Consider the following 22,483-nt stretch of genomic DNA (forward strand, 5'->3'; position numbering starts at 1 on the left):
TCAGAAACGTTATAAAGTACAGTTCGATAAAAACCGAAAGATCGAGGTCGGATACAATGTTGGAGATCTGGTGGCCATTCGTAGAACCCAATTTGTAGCAGGCAAAAAGTTGGCAAGCGAGTTTTTAGGACCGTACGAGATAGTGAAGCTGAAACGTGCAGGACGCACGAGGGACCAAAATATACGACCAATAGCAATGGCAACATGAAATTGTGGAGTTTTGTAGCAGAGAACGAGGAAGGCCGAATGTGAGATGGGATAAGGTAGTTACAGCGTGGTGGCAACTCCCTTATGCAGATTGGCAACGCAGCAGCAGTCGTGAGGTATCGTGAGCAGTCAGCAGTCAATGTTCAGCGGTCAACAGTGAAGGTTCAGCAGTCAATGGTCGAGGTTCAGCAGTCAACAGTAGAGGTTCAGCAGTCAACAGTCGATGTTCAGCAGTCAACAGACAATGTTCAGCAGTCAACAGTCGGTGATCAGCAGTCAGAAGTATCAGCAGTCAGCAGTAAGGAGCCGATAAATCAGCAGTACACAGAACACGAGATTTAAATTGCATATTGTAATCATTATTCGCCCGTCCACGATTTATAATACTAATAAACTATAATATAATACATTTGGGGACTCAATTGAGGACTCCATCTTACATACATACGGCTAAAATCGAGCTGCTGGCTGGCAGAAGATGGGCAAGCCCAGCGCATTAAGCCAAGCTCAGGCTTAGTCACAGACAAACCAGAAAATTTGTCGTAGTCGCGGCCATTGAGACCAGCACATTTTAAGTGAATAAGATTATCGCAAAGCCAACAAGATATTGCTCTATAATGATCATCAAAACGATCAGAATGCTTGCAAGTAGGTAGACAACAAGCCATTGAAAAGCCAAAAGAAACACAAGGCAAAAAAAAAAATAAATAAATTTATATATATAAGAAAATATAGAAATATTTAAATACACAGCACAAAGATAATTATCGATAAAAAATCAATAATTACAAAAAAAAAACAAAGAGACAGCTAGAGTGCACAGCACAAGAGAGAGTGCAAGAACAGTTATAAGCCGAGCTTTGAGAGACGGCCTTACAAAAGTGATTACGCGGGAGAAGAGCTGAGCACAATGCACCAAACACTAATCACGAAACAGAAAAAACTGTTTAAAATATTTATTTTGGCGAATTATGGAAATAAAACACAAGGTGTCAAGCAATCAACACCAGCGAAAGCGTAAACAAACTAAGCACAATTAAAAATTGAGAGAAAACAATAAATATTAATAAAAACTCAGGAGCTATGCAAAAACACAAACGTCACATCAGAGAGCAGAAGCTTTTTCGTTACGTTCTAATTCTACTTACGTTTAGAATTAACAAAATTATAACATTTTTCAGGGTCAGAAGAAAACTGAAGCTCACAGCGCTCAAGCTAACTCTTATAGCATTGTGTATTAAGCATTATAAATTTCGAACGAGCGACTGTATACAGAGCGTAATCTGATGAACGCCGTGTTTTTTGAAACGAGTCTTCACATTTTTCCAATTGGAAAACTCTTAAGAGAACCAGGGAGTTTTGCTAAGCCGCTCCTGGCTACCAAGAGGCACACAAATATCAAAGAGTGAATTCAGAGTATTATAAAAGAAGCGAAAAGCTAAGTTCATCTCTCTACAATTGTACAGAAAAGTCCAATCGGTAGTACTAATGTTTTCATTAAGGTTGTCATTGTCAGTCTTACGAAAGTATCTTTGAACCAAGTAATGGTGATAGCGAGGCAGATCGACTTTAAAATTGAATGTAGGATGAAATTTGTCTTCGGGAAGAACAAACTGTTTGGTCCTAGAAACATTACAATAAGAAGAATCCAATAAAAAAAATAAGATCTAACGATTTGTCATTAGAATTGAAGACAGGATTGACTTGGGATAGAGATAAGCCTAGAAGGCCATCAATAAAGTTATGTGACATAGAGGGCAGCAACGTGGTAGATTCATCTGTTAGTGACCATGCTAAAGCGGGTAAATTAAAATCACCTACAACTATGAGCATGTCTTGACTCGAAACTAAAGAGGAGACAAACTGAATTGCCTCTAAATGATTTAAATATAACACCATGTCTGACGATGGTGGAATATAGGAACAAGTAATGAAAGCATTAAAAGATTTAAAATTTACTTTAACACCTGGGTACTAGAAAATTGAATCATTTCAGATGATAAAGCAGCATCAACAGCTATCAGAACGCCACCGCCTATGCGAGAAATTCGATCACGTCTGATTATAGAATAGTTTGTGGAAAAAACCGATGCATCAGCAATGTGTCGAAAAAGCTTCCGTTTACCTGTTACATACATTTTGGCGTCTTTAATATACGATTTCACCCTGTGGGTGCAAGCAATATATCTTACAATAAACTAAGTAAGTCGTCTCGCCGACTTCGCTCAAATTTAATTTATAATAAAATAATAAATAAATGTATTCAACATTGTGTGTACAATTTTAAACTGGTCTTCAAATTAAAATAAGGCACTTACCGAGTAAAAACAACGTGACGAGCGGTGCTCCACGTGTACAGCGACTTAGCTTCCAGAGAAATTGCAAATGTACGACAACCTGAAATTAAAATAAATAAACATTTATTAAAATTTAAAGCTGGGAACCATTCAAGAAAATTATAAAAAGATAGACTAAGTCGGCAACTGGCAATTCAATGCCACCAACAATCCGTTAGTGCATATAGAACGGCCAAAACAGCCCAAAATAGAGCAATATAGGTTTTATGTTTTTAGCCGGGTGATTAAATATGGGAAATATTACAACGATTTCGTTTATTTTTCTTTTAAATCACGTTTGTTTCTTCGGCAATTTGGAATAGATCGGAGGCTATGTGGAATTTAGAATTGCTGTTAGCTTTGAATTCAATTTTTATACCAAAGCGTGATATGATCAGCATCAACATTCGAGTGGATCTGTATGTGTGTCTGTCTGTCCTTGTGAGCACCGTGATCTCGTTTATTTAAAATTAATGCCACGCTCACTTCTGCCCCTACAATTATAAAAAAAAAACATTTTCCTCTCGCAATTTAGACTATTTCAATCCACTATAACATGCACACCCGAGTTTTATGAGTATTTAATTCAGAATTCAGAAGAATTTTTAATATTATTTTGTTACATGGTGTTATCGTTTTTCGATTAAATGGGCGTAGCATCTCGCCCCCACTGTCAAATGAAGTAAGTCGTCTCCCGGACTTACTTGCACCAGATAAAAAATATTTTAATGTTCAATTCCGTCAGTACACATTCCAAACTTGGTGTCTCTAGCTAGTATAGTTTTTGAGAAAATCGGTTTTATATAATTTTCGGGGGCGAAAATGGGCGTGGCAAAAATTTGAACAAAATACCAAAGAAGCTAACTTCGGCTATGTCGAATTTTATATACCCTTGCAGTCCTTCGCAATAATATTTTTACATTTTGAAATATCTTTCCCTGCAACTCAATTCATCAATACACAAACAAATTCTTCAAATTATTATTCTTTTTAGTACAACTTTTTCTTCTTCTTCCACCATTCCCTAAGCAAAGCACGACACGCATACACATACACATACAGTTCATGCAGGCTTGCGTGTGTATGCATGTGCTCTGTTGATTTGATGATCAGATTAAAAGTTTAAGATCTGAGGCTTTGTATCCAAAACAATCATATTAGTAAATTTCATGGGGATAATCCAATTTCTTCACATTTAGATATAGATATTTCTTCACTATATGATATAGTAGTCCGATCATGATAATTTTCATACTTTATCTTACAAATACCAAGTTTCATCCCAGTAGCTCTTAAGATGGCTAAGTAAAACGCATACGCACCTACGGACGGACAGACAGACATGGCTCTAACGACGCAGCTTCTCGTGCTGATCAAGAATAAATATACTTTATGCGGTCGGAAACGTCTCCTTCTGTGCGTTACAAACATCTGACCAATTTTATGATACCCTCTGCAAGGGTACGCTTTATGGGGTCCGAAAAGCTTTCTTCTGCCTGTTACATACATTTGGCGACTTAATATGCCATGTCAGCATATGGGTGTATGGTATAAAAAATCGAATAATACACATTAGTTATTAATTAATTGAATTTTATCCATGGTAATATCTTCCAGCAACAGTGCATAAAGTTTTAAGTCATGGACCTACGGTAATAGAGCACGCTTTGGTTTCGATTGAAGAGCTTACAGACCCTTTTATAACAGGTCAAAGAAATCTGCCAAAGAATCACACGCTCAATTTGTTGAGCACTACCAATAGGCTTCAGGACAATAAATTCTTTAGTTTTTAGGATTCTCCAACTCCGTGACCTATTTTTCATATATCGCTAAATGATATAAGTCCTGATGATTTTTATACTTTATCTAACCCGGGTTATAAGTAGCTTAAATATCAAGTTTCATTCCAATAGCTTTCCCAATGGTAGTGTTATGTTGATTTATAACGACGGGCGGACGGACATGGCTATATCGACTTATCAAAAATATAAATACGTTAAGGGGTCGAAAATGTCTGTATTACAAGCCTGAACCTGACGGACTCGGTGCGTACGCACTTTACTCCGACAATTTATAAGCTGTTGGAATGTAACTTGATATTTATGTAAAGTATTTATACATTGCGTGACATAAAATATGAAATCTCTGAAGGACTTACATTATCTTTATAAAACTAATTAGATAGTTGTTGGAGGAGAACTCTTGAATTTATACTCATTAATATAATTATTTTGAAATATTAACCATGTGAGGAACATTATATGTAATAATAATGTACCACACAACAAACAAGCGATAAGCAAGGAAAACATACTCCAACTCACTACGATATGCCAAATACAAGATACAGTCGAGACGCACACCATTGGAGCTACGATCAAAGATAACGATATACGACCAAGCATAGCGCTAACCGATCGAACCAAATCGAAGCAAATGATTTACGATCAAACACAATTATGGCCGATCGAACCACACGCCACCGCTGGCGATTTCGTACAAGCGGGAAGATGCGTGGGAGGCGTAACATAAGAAATCGGCTGCATAAGAGCGAATGAAACGAGGCTTGAGGGCATAATCACGAACCAAAAGAGGGCATTAGCCTTATAATAAAATCCAAGAGAGTTTAGGGAGCAATACGTGGAGAGCATACACCCACACCACACGTATATTATGCGTGTATGACCGCAAGAGAGAGTACCGGTGGCCAATGCACATTGGGCGCAAATGCCGATTTACCGGCATAAAGTCTAAAATTATTTTGTTATATTTTCTTCATTTTTTTTGTTAGTTCCATTAGAGAAATGCCTAACCATTATAAAACCGTTTTTAAAAATATTTTTCGTGCTTCCCTGGCTTTCTGGCAGCTCTGTAAAGTCAGCTGATGCTTTGCTAAGTTGTGTGCGCCAAAAGATTGCTTAACACGTGTGCGAAGTATCAAACTTTTTCGTTCACGAATTATTTGCAATAACTGTGGTTTTAATTATGTAAAATACTAATCAAGGTATGTAGAATGTAGATTTAAGTGCCACAACTGTGTTCGTTGTTGTATTGTTTTGTATTGAGCAGATTTAATAAATCATGTTTATAATCGAACCTAACCTGAAAATAGTTGTTTTTAAGATTATGGCGCATTGCGTAAAGTGTTAATGTGGTAGTATGTGTTATTGTATTTTAATTTCAATTAAGTTAACAACTTGAGCGCATACTTGCGCAAATTCATAATATTTCAATAGATCTAGAACAACTCGATCCGTCGATGCGATTTGCTGGAAGTGTGGCTGGGAAAAAAGACGAAGTGCTAGCGCCTCTTTTGATTGGCTGTGGGGAAAAATAAATAAACAAAGTTTGTCTAAAAGCTCGGAAGTTAAAATTAAAAAGAAAATACAAAACTTCGCTTCCCATGTCAAAAAGCTGCTAGCCAAAAGTAACACACATGTTGAACGCTTTAAAAAGGAAAATGCAAGCTGGCTGGCAAATGAAATATCATTTTTCACAATAGAAAATAATTGCACAAAAAAGACTGGACTTCCTATTGCAGCTTATGAAGAAGGAGGATCTAGATTGAAAAGAAAATTGGCTTCAAAGCTTTCTAAAGAAAATTTAAAAGAAAGCCTAATGCATGCTGCCGCTATGTCAGCATTAAGAGGAAAATTAAAACCAATAGGTTTTACATCTGAAGATCTTTCACCTGTATTGCTCTCAGCAGATGAGGCATTATCTTTTATTATTGAGAATTCCTTCTCTAAGCAACAATATATTAACATTAGATCAATGGGAATAAAAAAGAATTGCAACATTTATCCAAGCTATGAAAAGGTAAAATAAGCTAAAAAAAAGAGCAGGCCTCTTGAAGTAAATGTATCGGAAACTGTTGCTGATGTGACGCTGCAGAACTTATTAGATCATACTGCTTCAAGAATAATTTTAGATCAGAAGCCAGTCTTTGAGCAATTTACTAATGTATCTAAAATATGGCTATTCGTAAGCTATGGCTTTGATGGTTCAACCGGACAAAGGGTATATAAGCAACGATTTAATGAACAGGAACCTAAAAGCCTCGACCAGTCTTTTTGTTTGTCACGACAATAAATCCTCTTCAAATGATTGATCAAATTGGACGAATTATCTGGAGAAACCCTAAGCCACAGTACATTAAGTATTGCAGGCCATTAAAGATCGAATTCATTAAGGAAAGTCGGGAGCATATTGTATATTCGAAAAGTCTATTCGAAAACCCAATCGTGTCCTATTTGCGGTGCTAGTGCGAAAGATTTCTTGAATGTTACCGATATTAACAGCGAAGTTTTTAAGCCGAAACCGAATACTTTGCAGTTCGGAGTTAGTCCTCTACACGTATGGATTCGCTTATTAGAGTTCGTATTGAACATTTCATACAGAATTGGTGTTCAGAAATGGCGAGTCTGCAATACTTTAGACAAAAACGCAATGCGCATACGGAAAAAGCAAATAGAGGAGAAGCTCTGGACAGATATGGGACTACATGTGAACAAAGCAAGTCCGAACGGTTCTGGAAATTCCAATGATGGCAACACGGCGCGAAGAGCATTTGCAAATGTTTCATTATTTGCCGCAATATTAGGTGTCGATGAAAAACTATTGAAGAATTTTCAAACAATATTAATTGTTCTTTCATGCGAGTTTGAAATTGATGTAATAAAATTTAAGAAACTTTGTGAGGAACCTCTTCAATTGTTTTTAACGAAATATCCGTGGTATCCAACGAGCGCTACTGTTCACAAGATTTTAGTGCACGGTGCAGATATTATACAATCTTCTGTGCTTCCTGTCGGTTGCTTGGGAGAAAACGCTTCTGAGGCACGTAATAAATATTAAAAGCGTGATAGACTATTTCACGCTAGAAAAAACATCCGCAAAAATAATCTAACGGATGTGTTTCACAGAGCTTTGGATTCATCTGACCCTTTATTATCGGGTATCTCTTCGCAAAGAAACAACAAGGCACAATTTCTACCAAAAGAGGTTATTGCGCTCTTGATGTTGCCCTAAATAGAAACAACAGTTTTTGTTGAATCCGACTTTGAATTTAAAGAAATATTTGATTTTGAATTGGATCTTGAATAGTAAATAAAAATTTATCAGTATATCCCATTTGTTTTACATTGTGCATGTGGGCGGTTGGTGTGGGCGTGGTCAAAATTCCAAAACAAGAAAATCCAAAATTATAAAAAAAAAATCTTAACATTATTGCAAAATTTCAAGTCCATATCTTTACTTTTGGAGTTTATGCCGGTAAATCGGCATTTGCGCCCAGTGTGCAATGCAGGTGCTCTCTGCCTACGCTACGCATGCGAAGCCGAAAGCAATTAGATCGCGAGAAACCGAAACCCGACGAACAAAAGAGAGTAATAGTGAGAGCCAAGCAAGCCCGCGAGCCGGGTGCGGGGGATGCATGGTGCCGAAATGAAATCAAGTGAGGGATATACTTGTGAATCAGGGAGAAAGGGGAAAAGAATAAATGCGAGAACGATAACGGCTTGTGGACTTATGAGGGGAATATACAAGCCGAAGAAGGAGGGATGTGCAATGGGGAAGCCCTCTATCCAATGGATAAAATATGCGTATTAGATTGCGATACATATAAAATCAACTACTAATACCTTTTAAAATAAACATGCTAACTATTGTAAAGTAATAGGTCAAGTTGAATATAGCAAATATATATGTATGTTCTAGTTCTAGTGTGGGAGGATTGGGCGAAGTTTGGTATGATGAGTGCATCGAGGGGAGCGACGGGCGACGGCAGCGCCGACAGAGAAAAGAAAGCAGCGAAAGAAAACGGGAGAAGATGGGCGGCCAATAGGATTTACAACAAGTAGATGCGTGGGTGAAAGCAGAAGGCCGATGGAAAAGTACCAGCTGTATAGCGGTGCTACACCAATCAATTCCTGAGGCCAGAGGAGCTGCCTATATAAAGGCAGCACAAATCAAGGAGAGCATCAAGTCACCAATTCGTGATCAAGCAACAAGTTTTCTTAAGGCCTTATGAGTAACCTTAAAAACTTATCCAGGGAAACAAGTCCTAAGAAAAGGATCAAGAGAAATCTAACAACTGAGAAGGCCTTACGAGTAACCTTTCAAGTTCATCAGGCAACAACAAATCCTTAGAATAGGACCAAAAAAACACCGTATCCAAGCAAGTACACAACCGAGAAAAGTCAAGCGGCTCCAGGACTATCCAAAGTTATTGGTAGGCACGAGCATATATTCTACTGCCGAAATACCAGGATCAGGGTAAATCTGGTAAGGATTCGCGTATCTCAAAAATTCAGCGGAATTACCACAATACGTTCCAGGCATTCATCATTCACATGGTCCGCCAACTTTGCCGTCATTTGAAAAATTTGAGCTCAGCAACAACACGAGCATATCGATACATCAAATTGGACCATACCTACTGATAACAGACTAGCCGATGCGTATTTCAACGAACCCCACAAGATACACATTTTAATAAACACGAATGGGCAGCGTGTTTGGGCGAAAACTTGTCATATTTAATCAACACCGAAAATGGATGTATAATTTGTAGAATTATAGGCCTCGACAGCAATGTTTATTGGTGCACGACAACCCATTACTTGATTTTCTAGTTAAAAGATTTTGGGAAATTGAAGACTGTGAGTTTGTTGGTAACAGGCATACCAAAGAAAAAAATGCAATTGTAACATCTGATGGAAGACTACAAGTTCGACTTCCATTTAAGGAACCCCCAGAGAAGATTGAATTGTCTTACGACAACGCAGTTGGGCGTTTCAAGTCCTTAGAAAGTCGTCACGACCGCGACGATCAACTAAAACAAGCATATGTGGATTTTATCGACGACTATAGAAAACTTGGCCACATGTCTCTCAAACCTGTTGCAAACCAGAACGAACCGCATTATTACATACCTCATCATTGCGTGTTGCGTCCGCACAACGTTACTACAAAACTTAGAGTTGTATTTGATGCTTCGGCTAAAATATCATCGGGAGAATCATTAAACGAGCTGTTAATGATTCGCCCCACAATTCAACAAGACCTAATTATAACATTTCTATCATTTAGTCTGAGCAGGTATGCACTTACAGGCGACAAGGCCAAGATGTATCGTCAATTTGTCATAGATGCAAGAGACCGGAGATTTCAGCGCATTGTATGGCGACCAACAAAATCAGAAGTATTAAAAACTTATGTCAGCTATGTTTAGCTATCAGAGGTGTTCATCGTATTCTCGATTTGCATGCACACGATCATCCCATAGGTGCTGAAACGTTACGCAACGACTTATACGTGGATGACCTGCTAACCTGAGCTGATAGCATAACCGAGCTTCAACACATTAAAAATGAAACAGTAGACATCTTACAATTAGCACAGGCTGGATTGCATCTTACAAAATTTAGTAGCAACTGCAAGGAAATTACGAAAACTTCGCCATGGAAGATCAAGACACTACAAAAACTCTGGGAATGACTTGGATGCCCAGCAGTGACATCTTTAGCTTTCCATACATTTGTGACCACCAAGAAACATTTACTAAACGATTAATTCTTTCAGTAGTAGCAAGAATGTTTGACTTGCTGGGATTCGTAAGTCCGCTCATTGTTCGGTGCAAAATTCTTATTCAAGACGTGACATTCAAGGGCCTATATTGGGATGAGCCTGTCGATGGTCGAATTAAGGAAAGATGTAAAGAACTTTTACAGGATCTTTAAGACTTATTAAATCTACAAATACCACGATATGTAAACACATCAAAGACGTATCGATGCGAAATACACGGATTCGCTGTCGCATCCGAAAGAGCGTACGGATGCTGTCTTTATGTTCGATCAGAACTTCCCAGTGGAATCAATTCGAAAGGACATTAAAATTGTACATCGACAAGGTGATGGGCAATCTACCTGCTGATCGACTACGAGCTGAAAGACCATTCCTAGTAACAGGAGTAGATTTTTGCGGCCCACGTCTAACATGATTCGCGGAAAGCCGCCGTACAAAACTTATGCGGCAATTTTTGTATGTTTTGCTTCAAAGACGATTCATATTGAATTAGTCTCCGAATTGTCAACAAATGCATTTCTGCTTTGTATACGCATGGCTTGCGACAATGCCACAAGCTGAGTTTAAGTCAAAATTGTTTATCTCAGACGTCATAGATCACTTAAAAACATACCGTTCAATTTAAGGATTTAACTTTTGCCTTTTCCCCCTAGAGCTTCGCACTTTGGCGGTATCTGGATAGATGGCATCGAGTGACTTATTCGAAACAACAATTCTGGGCACTGTGGGCACGGGACTATGTTCATAATTTACAACAACGCAGCAAATGGATTTACGGAAAACCAAATGTGGCCTCGGGACAACTATTTATAGTACATAAAAACATCTTGCCGGCTCAACATTGGCCTTTAGCAAGAGTAGTGTATGTTATATCATTCCTCTGCATAAAAATGCCAAAGAGTTGCACCAGATTAGACTTGAATCCGTTCAAAAGCAGTTCTTGATATTTGCTTTTCGTGGCTTAAGCTGGGATCGCAATGTCAATTTGACTTCGTATTCTAGTAGACTTCTCTTGATTACCCTTCCTTCCCTAACTAATCGTAGAAATATGCTTGGTGTTATTTTTATGCACAAGCTCCTAATTGGTGATATCGACTCGCCTGAGTTATTAGCTCAGGTGAATCTGTCGGTACCATGTAGACAGAGCAGACATCCTTTGATACCCTTATCCCTTAGTCGCTGTTCTTCTAACTATGCTATGCATGAACCTTTTAGGGTCCTCTGCTCTGATTACAACCTTCTATTCCCTGTAATCGGCTCAGAGTTTTCTATTAATATGCTTAAAACATCTATCCTATCCCATTTAGTTAATAGATAGCTATAGTATTATTTGTTTGTCTGTTTTTCCTATTGTGTATTTGTCCACGCGATCTGCTTGGGCTCGCGCGTAACAGACTTTGTCCTGGTGTCGTAGGGGCCACTTGAACGTACTGCGCATAGTATCGTCAACGTCCGTTATTGCCGGACCTGATGACAAAATTCGGGTAGTCGAACTAAGGCTTTCAGAATCATTTATTTGAAAGTTGGTTCTTTTAACAGGGGGAGCATGAGGAGAACTCCTGAATTTAAACTCATTTATTTAATTATTCTGAAATATTAACCATTATGTTAAATAGCTAAACTATATATACACACATTTAGCGGATGTAAGGCAGCCGCATATATCAATAGAACCACCAAGTTCTATCATTAGCAGACTTCGCTAAAGAATCCACAGTTGTGATGGCCATACCATATCTTCAACGCTAAAAGTAGTTGGGAATTCAAACTACATGAAGCGAGAAAAGAACGGCAAAGCTTGCAAATGCAGATTCCACCTTTTTTATTTGCATACCCTTGGGCGCCATCACCAACTAAATGCTAGTAATGTTTTACATATATACTATACACATACATATACAACTATTTACATTTTGCTTAATTTAATATTAGTTTATAGTTCACATATAGAGTAGGTGTTTTGTTTATAATTAAATGAGATGATAGTTTCTGGAAAGTTTGAGGTATTTTATAATTTTAGAAATGTTTTCTGGGGTAGGTTTTGAGATTATAAGTAGGGGACATGTGTTTGCATTTTGTGTGATTTGTGTTCTTAGGTGTAATGTTGTGGGGTAGTTTATTAATGTGTTTTATGTTATGATGAGCTGTTGTTTGGCAGTTTGGGCATGGTCGGATGTTGTTGGGGTTGATGTAGTGTTGTAGTGTAAGCCTTGTGTGTCCTAGTCGAAGTCTAAAAATTTTGGTTAGGTCGTTGCTTGTGATGCTATTTTGTTTGATTTTTTTTAGGTAGTCGGCTGTGTGTAATAGGTTATTGTTTAATTGTTAATACCATCTATTGCAGTACTCTATGATGCGTTTGAGTTGTTGGTTTAATTGATTTTTAGGAACTTGTTTATGTCTGTGGTGTTTATGTTGCGGGTATAGTGCAGGGTTATGTTAATTCTGGATTTGGCTGCAGTGTACGCTAATTCGTTCCCTTTAATGCCGCTGTGGCTGGGGATCCAGAGAAGTTAAATTCTGGGGGCAGTTTTGCTAAGTATGGTTCGGATGGTTGTGGGGTATATATTATTGTTGATGTTGCAAATGGATTAAATAGATGATATGGAGTCAGAGCAGATACTAAAGTTTCCTTTTTTTTTCGATTAGGTTAATTGCTTCTACAATGGCTATAGTTTCGACTAAAAGGATTAATAAAAATGGAGGCAAACTGCCTCTTTTTAAAATTTCATTTTCAGTGGTGATTGCAAAGCAAGCTGTGTTACTTTGCAGTGACCCGTCTGTGTATAGGAAAGTGTCGCTATTGTGTTTGTTTTTATATTCCAGGAAGAGTTGTCTGTATGCGTTTGGACTTGTGTTGGGTTTGTTAAATTTGTATAATGTGGTGTTGATGAGGGAGGGGGTGAAATCCCATGGGGTGGAGGCGCCCAACCGTGGCGCCCAAATATTTTTGTTATATTATATTGTACTACATGCAAAAAAGAGGGTTTACAGCAACTGTAAAAACAACATGTGTAATATGGCGGGCCTTCCGTTTTTGGTGTTTGTCTAGATTTCGACCTTATTGAAGTTAATCAAAACTGGGTTTTAGCCGGGCTTCACGTCAATAAATCTTAATAAATTTATAAGATTTAAAATCATAGGCAGCACAAAGGGTGAGCAGGTTGTCTGTATAGCTATTTCAAGAACGACCAAGTTCTATCATCAGCAGACTTCGAAAAAAAATCCACAGTTGTAACGCTAAAAGAAGTTGGGAATTCAAACTAAGGTACGTTTCATAATTATAACGCCACCCATATATTTCAAATATTGGTCTAACGGTACAATGCTCGATGTTACAATGTTCTACCGAAATACTTGTTGGGGCACAACATACATTTTTTCCAAGCACAATTTCGGTGGAGGGAATGTAATGGTTTGAGGAGCTTTTTCCTAGGCTAGATGTTAGAAACTACAGTTTTAATCTTCCCGAATGAAGAGTGCAGATTACATCCAGGTGTTGGAAAACTGTCTCATCCCATTTTTCAATGAAAATGATGGTAGAGACTGGACTTTCCAGGGAGCAGGGAGACGAAGTCATGGTTTTGTTCCAAGGAAATCCCAGTTATGAACTGGACAGCAGGATCCCCAGACCTCAATCAGATTGAGAATCTCTGGAGCATCTTAGTACGCAAGGTTTCCAGGGAAAATCGGCAGTTTAACACAGTACAAGAACTGAAAGATGCGATAGACGGGGCTTGGATGGATGTTTGAGCCAGATGTAATTAAAAATTTAGTTTTAAGGATGCCTATAAGGATATTTAATGTCATTTCTAAAAATGGAAAGCAAATTTTAATTGTTCATAAAAAAAAAATTGTTAACTGTTGACATTTGTAGTAAAAAAACGCATTTATTGAAAGTGGCGTTATAATAATTAAACATGCTCAAAACCAAATTTGCGTAAATAGAAAAGTACCGTTATTCCTATTGATCCCAAAGTTGTTGTATGTTGTTGTTGTGCCCCAACAAGTATTTCGGTAGAACATTGTAACATCGAGAATTATACCGTTAGAACAATATTTGAAATATGTGGGTGGCGTTATAATTATGAAACGTACCTTACATGAAGCGGTTTACAGCAACTGTTAAAACAACATGTGTAATATGGCGGGCCTTCCGTTTTTGGTGTTTGTCTAGATTCCGACCTTATTGAAGTTAATCAAAACTGGGTTTTAGCCGGGCTTCACGTCAATAAATCTTAATAAATTTATAAGATTTAAAATCATAGGCAGCACAAAAGGTGAGCAGGTTGTCTGTATAGCTATTTCAAGAACGACCCAGTTCTATCATCAGCAGACTTCGAAAAAAAATCCACAGTTGTAACGCTAAAAGAAGTTGGGAATTCAAACTACATGAAGCGAGAAAAGAACGGCAAAGCTTGCAACTGCAGATTTCATTTTTTTTATGTGCATACCCTTGGGTTGGTTAAGGCGAAGCATTTTACACTAATTCTGATTTAATTTATACCCAAGGGTATAAAATAAAAAAGGTTATAAATTATTAAGATTTACTGACCTGAAGCCCGGCTAAAACCCAGTTTTGATTAATTTCAATAAAGTCGAAATCTAGACAAACATTTTGAAATTTTTTTCTTGCAAGTCAATTCATTAATACAATTTTTTCTTCTACTTCCATCATTCACCAAGCAAAGCAAGGCACGCATACGCCTACGGTACATGTAGCGTTGTGTCTGTGTGTGTATGCATGTGCTCTGTTGATTTGATGATGACGTAGTAGGCAGCAGGCAGCGCTTGTGCCGACTTATATTGACTGTAACTTGTGTTTATCCGATCAGCTTTAATTTTGGGATTTGAGATTTTATATCCAAACCTATCATATTAGTAAAATTCTTGGAGATACTCCAATTTTTATGGAAATGATTCTTCTAGAGCTATATGATATGGTGGTCCGATGATTTTTATATCCTTGCAAAATGGGTATATTAATTTTGGTCAAAAGTGTGCAACGCATAGAAGGAAGCATTTCCGACCATATAAAGTATTTATATTCTTGATCAGCACGACGAGAAGAGTTCAAATAGTCATGTACGCCCGTCTGTCTGGATCAACGCAAACTCCTCCTAGACCGTTGGAGCTACAGAGCTCCAGCCGGATCGGATCACTATATCATATAGCTTCCATACAAATGACAAAGTCACGAACAGTGACTTTTCTTAATAAATTCGTTATTTTCTGAGCTACTGACGTGAAATTTCATATTGGTGAGTTAATTACACATATAAACGACTATGCCAAATTTGATCAAGATCAGGTGACTATATCATTAAGCTTCCAAAGGAATAATCGGTCGAAAACAGTGACTTTTGTCAATAACTTCGTTACTTTTAATGCGATTGCTTTCAAATTAAACATTTGTTAGTTTAATATATCTGTTAATGACTGTGTTCAATTTGATAAGGATCGGGTAACTATATCATATAGCTCCCATAGGAACGATCGGTGATAAACAGTGACTTTGATCAATATCTTCTAGGAAACATTAGCCTTTTAAGATAAAACGTTTTTCCACTTTGATGGCTATAGGTAAGGAAAGAGTTACCAAAAAAGTTGCAAGGGTATACAAACTTTGACGGGGTCGAAGTTAACCCCGGCCCTCTGGTTATACTTTATCTTACCCGGCTTATTAGTAGCTCAAATGCCAAGTTTCATCCCAATAGCTCTTAAAATGGCTGAGTAAAACGCATACGCACCGACCGACGGACAGGCGGACATGGCTATATCGACTCAGCTTCTCATTCTGATCAAGAATATATCTACTTTATGGGGTCGGAAACGTCTGCTTCTGTGCGTTACAAACATCTGACCAATTTTGTAATACCCTCTACAAGGGTATAAAAATGCCGAGACGCATCCAGAATTCAAAGACTGGATGAGAAAAGTGACCACAGATCCCACTGAAGTGTTTTTATTGCAAGTGCACGATAAACGCAAAACTGTATAAATTTGCAAAAACATGTTTCCAATGATAAGAATTTTTGACAGAGAAACAAAATTTCCTTTGAGGTGGACCCAGTACCCAAAACCATTGAGCAGGAGGTTGCGTTGTCCCTTTTTGTTGCAGAGCTCACTACTACTTCACAAGTTGACCATTTGTCACAGTTGTGCGTTCGCAAGTTTTGTGCCAAACCGGAGACAGCTGATCTTAAATTATAACGGACAAAGTGTGGCAATATTATTAAAAACGTTCTAGCACTACACTTGCGAGGATTTGCGTGCCGGTATTGGCGATGACAAGTTTAATTTGATTACACTGTGATAGTTTTTTAAAAAAAAAAAAAAGATTCGATGGTTTCGCCCTATTTTGGGTCCTGCGAATCGAACTGCATCATTAGTTTTTAAATTATCACGATGGTTTCATACATCATTTTTCCCGGAAGCTTTTCGTCAAAGTTACCATTTAAAAAGGGTTTTTTTCATTTGCTTCTAACTTCTAAAATATTCATTTTTGTTACAAACTTTCTTCAGCAACGAATTAAAAGAGCTACAAATGTTGGGAAGACATCTAGCCTCTAAATCCGTCCGTTCCCGAGCTTTGCGACAAAATATAAAAAAAATCGAATCTTGACCCAATTTATTTTTTGTTTTCTTTCTCGCATTTTGCTAATATTGAAAATTTTCCATTCGAATCTGAATCATAATATGAGAATTTACTCAATCTCAAGATCGAATCAAATGTTCCGATTATGGAATAGAATTAATACACCAACTGAAGAAAATGTAAGCTTTCTTAAATAAAAATAAAATATATCTATTTTCGGTCGAAAATGTATTCCGAGCCAAGAAGAAAGTATTATTTAACTTTAAACTTTTTTTTAGAGTGGAAGACGTAGACAATTTAAAAAGCCAATATGATAACGTGCAATATAACACCTGGCAAAATGTTGAAAATGTCTGGGTCGAAGTTTGTAATTATAAAGACTCTACCTTTACCAATCCATATAAGAAGTTAGCTAGCTTTCCACTACAAATTTTGTCTCCTCCCTGGTCGAACGCTGAAGTAGAGCGCCTCTTCAGTCAGGTGAACTTAATCAAAACTAAATTAAGAAATAGAATGAACTGCACGGTGCTAAGCTCTATTTTGGCTATAAGGTAAGAAACAACTATTTTAAATATTGATATACATATTAGTACGAGATTTTACTTATAGATATGGATTACGCCGACTGGGAAAATGTTGTTTCAACTATGACGTTCCGGCAAAGTGCCTTTAGAAAGGCTAATTATAAAAGCGATGAAAGCGTTGAAAATGATGAGTTGGTGTTCATCAATGAAATAATAACATTGACTTAAAAAAGTTGAATTTTTATTAAAAAAAAAACTGTTTTCATTTTAGCTACTTTTTTAAACTATTTTTTAAATTAAATTTTAGTTAGAAATTTTAAAGTTAGCTATTTTTAGACCTCGCTTTAGCTACTTTTGCTGAAAAAGTTTCGGCAACACTGTTGACGATACTATGCCCAGTAATTTAATGTAACCCCTACGACACCAGAACAAAATCTGTTAAGCAGATTTTGATTGTGAGCAGCAGTGGCTCACAGCTTATTTAATAAAGTCCATTTTTTTAAATTGCTTGTGTCATAACTCAAAAACTATAAAGGATTTCGAAAATCTTGATATGCCATTTTAAAGGGGACAACTTCATGTTTCAAAAACAAAAACATTTAATTCCAAATATAGCTGCTCAACAGAAAAAACAAAAACAAAGCAAAATAACTCCAAAACTTTGCTCACAGCTTATTTGATACAGTGTTAATAAAATGCTTAAATTTAATGTTAGTGCTTATTTTAATATTTGGTGTGCATCTCTTTAGCCTTAATAACAGCCTGCAGTCTATTTGGCATCGCATACACCAACTTTTGGGTGTAGCTGGAAATAATTTTGGCCCATTCCTCCAGCAAGGCTTTTTTAAGTCTTTATTGGAAATCTTATGTTTCCTGACTTCCGTATCTAATTTTGCCCATAGATTTTCGATGACGTTCATGTCAGAAGACTGTGCCGGTGGTTTCATAATATGTTCCAAATTAGTCACGTTTGAAAGATTGCGGCCTTGTGTTTCGGGTCGTTACCTTGATAAAAAGTAAAATTGTATACTATTCCCAGTTTCTCGGCGCTTTGGAGCAGGTTATTCTTTAAAATGTCGAGGTACTGCATTTTTTCCATATTTCCCTCTACAAAAACTATATTTCCGACTCCCACTGCGGAGATACAAGCCCAAACCATCACATGGCCACCACCATGTTTCAGTGTAGCTTTTAAGTTCTCCTTTTGAAGCTCAGTGTTCGGCTTTCTCCACACATGCGTCCTCCCGTCCGAGACAAATATATTAAATTTGGGCTCGTCCGAGAAAATTACGTTTTTCCAAAATGAACAATCCTTTAAAATCATCTCCTTGGCAAAAGAGAGTCGGCTTTGCCCACTTTTTTTTTTAAATGCATGGTTCGCGGGCACACGCCGCACAGTTTCTGCGCTCGACGCCTTGCCCAGTTCATCTTCCACCTCTGCAGCCAACTTTGGAGCACATAGCTTGGGGTTAATTTGATTTGGCGCTTTTCTACCCTTGTTTTCGATGCACTTTTCGTGTTTCAAGCGCTCTATTATATGTTGGACTGTAGAGACACTCACTCCTTTCTTAAAACTATAAACGATAAACTATCTAATTTCGATATTAAAGAGGTCTAAAGACAAAAAATTGTCCTGTATCAAATAAGCTGTGAGCCACTGTAGCTGCTCGTGCACTTCACACCCAACCGACCGAAGGGTGCAGACAAAGGCAAATACACATATGTACATACATATGGAAAAAGAGACCACAATACTAATTATGAAGTTAATAGGAGAAGATAGACGTTTTAAATAATGGGATAGATGGCTCTGAGCAGTTTGCACGGTATAGGCAATTGTAATCAGACCAGAGGACCCTAAAAGGTTGATGCACGGCATAGTTAGTAGAACAACGATTAAGAGTTATAGATATGTATAATGCTCCTTATAAAATTTACACAATACAAAACACTTACATAGAACTCTGATTGTACGTACCAAATTGATCACCATTACTGTCAAACTTAACCATAGACATAACTTGAAATTCACCACCGATTCCTGCACCCGCTGAACACATTACAATCAGTGATATTAAAAGGCAGTATGGAAGCGCTAATCGAAAAATTACTGCTTCATTCCACATGATTAAAAATGTAACCTTTGTGATTTTAGTTTGAAAATGGTCTGTAAAATTTGTAACATATGTACATGTGCATAAATTTTATATATGTATTTACATAAGATATTTATGATAAAACCAATATCGATAACTCCACTGAAAGCTCATAAATCCCGATTCCCACTTGCGAACATTCACCATCCGTTTCATCGGGCGTGACGAAATTTGACTATCCATTTCACCACCCAGAACGGCCTTTTTATCGATATTTTGCGAATGCAATACACACATACCCATACATGAATAAAATATATTATTTCGCAATCCTCGGTAGATGAATTGTCTAAGTGGCCCAGTCATTTGGTCAAAATATTGATCTATTTTAGGTTAAAACATTTGCACAAATTTAAAGTGCATATGTAAGATCAGCTGTTAAGAGATGGTGGATGGTACCAGTGGAAGATAAATTTTCAAATCCACCGATAATCCCAACCGTTCCTCGGAGAACGGTTGTGTGAATCGGGTCCATTTCGGTAGTTGTTATGGTTTTAACATATTTTCACATAATAATTTTCAACCAATGTCAAGAAACACTTTACACAGTCCACTGCAGTGGTAAAAAGCTACATTTTTTGACTTTATGTACAAATATTAAGAGTTTTTGGTTTATTTAACTAATTTTTTTCAATGGTTAACTCTTTAATAGGTATTTTTAAATCAAATTATAAAAAACAGAAACCAAAACAATAAGGGTGAAGCTTAAAACACAACAAAAACTTAGATTACACATATTTGACACTGTCAAGAAACTCTTTACACATTTCTGTTCATCTGTTTGCACTTATTCGTAGAAATTACGGTGATTTACCGCTAACTTTGCTTTTAGAATTTCATCACGCAGCTCTTCTTTTCCCTTCGATTTAATTGTGAAAATTCTTTGAGTAAGGATCTAAAAACCGTAATAATCGGATTTTTAAAGTGCCCGGCAAAAGCTTGAGTTTTGAAGTGGTCCAATTGATATTATAGAATCGTCAATTGGGCAAATCTGTTCCAGAACTCGTAGAAATGTTTTCGGTATCAAGAAAAAAAATTGCCACAGTTGTAAAGAAGCTAAGACCGGACATTTTACTCCTTATGTTTGGGGTCGTTGTCTTGGTAAAATTTGAAATTCGCCTTATAGTCGCTTAGGAATCCAAATTTGATGGCACTTTGTGCTAAATATGCTTCCAATATTTCCAGATACTGCTCGGCGTTCATGGTATTATCAATAAATGCTAGTTCATTGACTCCTCGACTGGATATACACATGCAAACCATGATGAAAAGTTTTCCAAACTTCACAGTCGGAATAATATGCCCCTACTGTCTTCCATTGTTGAAAAGCGCTTTACCTTCGCTACTGGTAAGGTGCCATTAACTAAGGTTACGCTGTACTTTAACTATGGATCACCCAGAGTATGGCGAAAACCATGCACTGCAGTGTAATAGCGGCATATTGTCAACTTTCTCATACACACTAGACGTTATTAGTTTTTTGAAGCAGAAGATAAATTTGGAAGGTGGACGGCAACGGAGGGGAGCACTTATTGGGCGCAAAGTCGTGTACATCTAGGCCCTCCGGGCAAAAATTTGTGTCTACCATAGCTGCAAAATACTCTTTTGGTACAGTAATTTTAAAGAAGGATATTTCGCGAGGCCCAGACAACTTAAACGTTTGAATTAAAACCTTAGCAGGGCTTATATTACCAATATAAGCTCCCACAGAAGTATGTGGAGCAAGCCTAGAGATAAATAATTGGTTGCGATAAGGCACTATATTTAGTGGAGGCAGAGGAGTATTGAAATCCACAAGTGATTGAGAGCCAGCATGATCCTGTAATAGATCAGAGTTCCCGTGAGGGATAGATTGAGATACAACAGGGCTTGTAATGGGTACTTCAATCTGAAAAAAAAGCATAAAGAGGGACAAGAAGATGTAGGCGAAAGTAAAATAAGAGACGATGTAATAGAGATGGCTGGCGACTGCTTCTCAAGGGTACATATCTTGGGCAACTTCTCAGAAGGTAGAACGAACTTGAATTGCGGCAATTTATGTACGCTAGAGTCACACTCATTAGGCAGCTGTTTCACCAGTTTGTTTAAAGAAAGAAACTTAAAAACGAAGATCCCTATACATACGGCTAAAATCAAGCTGCCCACAAGATGGGCAAGTCCAGCGCATTAAGCCAAGCTCAGGCTTAGACACAGACAAACCAGAAAATTTGTCGTAGTCGCGGCCATTGAGGCCAGCACATTTTATGTGAATAAGATTATCGCAGAGCTAACAAGATATTGCTCTATACTGATCATCGAAACGATCAGAATGCTTGCAAGTAGATAGAGAAAAAAAAACACAAAGCAAAAATATTTAAAAATAGACCTTGAGAAATTGTTTTTGTACCGATACACCACATATTGAGGATTCCAAACTGAGGTGCAATATTCCAGATCAGGGCTAACTAACGAAGTGTATAAAACATTTGTTACGTAGGGGTCGTCAAACTGTTTGGCCCAACGTTTAATGAAGCCAAGATTAGATGCTTTGTTGACAATTGAAGATTAAAAGACAGTTTTGAATTTAAAATTTCGCCTGAATCTTCAAATCGTTAACCAACAGATTAGACTCAATAGAGTACTGAGCTAGGAACAGAGTGAAACGATGAATGTGTAGCTCTTTATTTTAATTATATTTTTATTTGCGATCTATCCTTAATGGACAATAAGCAAATATTGCCAAATGTGATTATTAAATGTGGGTGGAATCAACTTATTGAAATAAAAAAGCATTGTAGATTTTTTACGTGATAACAATCGCAGAATGTATTGAGGTCTGACTGCAAGTACGGTTGGAAAATTAATGATAAATGGAAAAACAGATCTTTCCGTCATCCGCAAGCATGTACTACTGAATGAGCCAAGACCAAGGGAAAGTGTAAACAGCGATAGGCCCAAATGACTGCCTTGGTGAATGCCGAAGGTTACTCGAATAGTTTTTAAGGAGTTTAACGAGGACGAAAACAAATCTCCTAGATTCTGGTACAAAGGGAGAAAGGAGGATAAGCTAGCAATAATACAGTCTTCAGAGAGCCG

General features: G+C 37.3%; 1 protein-coding gene across 1 annotated transcript in view; it reads right to left on the minus strand.

Moving 5' to 3' along the window:
- LOC111519666 (nicalin-1) overlaps positions 1–19,460 on the minus strand; it is a 102,176-nt gene extending 82,716 nt beyond the window's left edge. The window contains exons 1-2 of the mRNA XM_023181480.2: positions 19,231–19,460; positions 2,526–2,604 (exon numbers count right to left, since the gene is read on the minus strand). Coding sequence (XP_023037248.2) covers positions 2,526–2,604; positions 19,231–19,378 — 227 coding nt within the window. The 5' untranslated portion in view covers positions 19,379–19,460. The remainder of the gene's footprint in view (positions 1–2,525; positions 2,605–19,230) is intronic.
- Between the last annotated feature and the right edge of the window lie 3,023 nt (positions 19,461–22,483).

Source organism: Drosophila willistoni, unplaced genomic scaffold, assembly GCF_018902025.1.
Source record: "Drosophila willistoni isolate 14030-0811.24 unplaced genomic scaffold, UCI_dwil_1.1 Seg531, whole genome shotgun sequence".
Classification (NCBI taxonomy): Eukaryota; Metazoa; Arthropoda; class Insecta; order Diptera; family Drosophilidae; genus Drosophila; species Drosophila willistoni.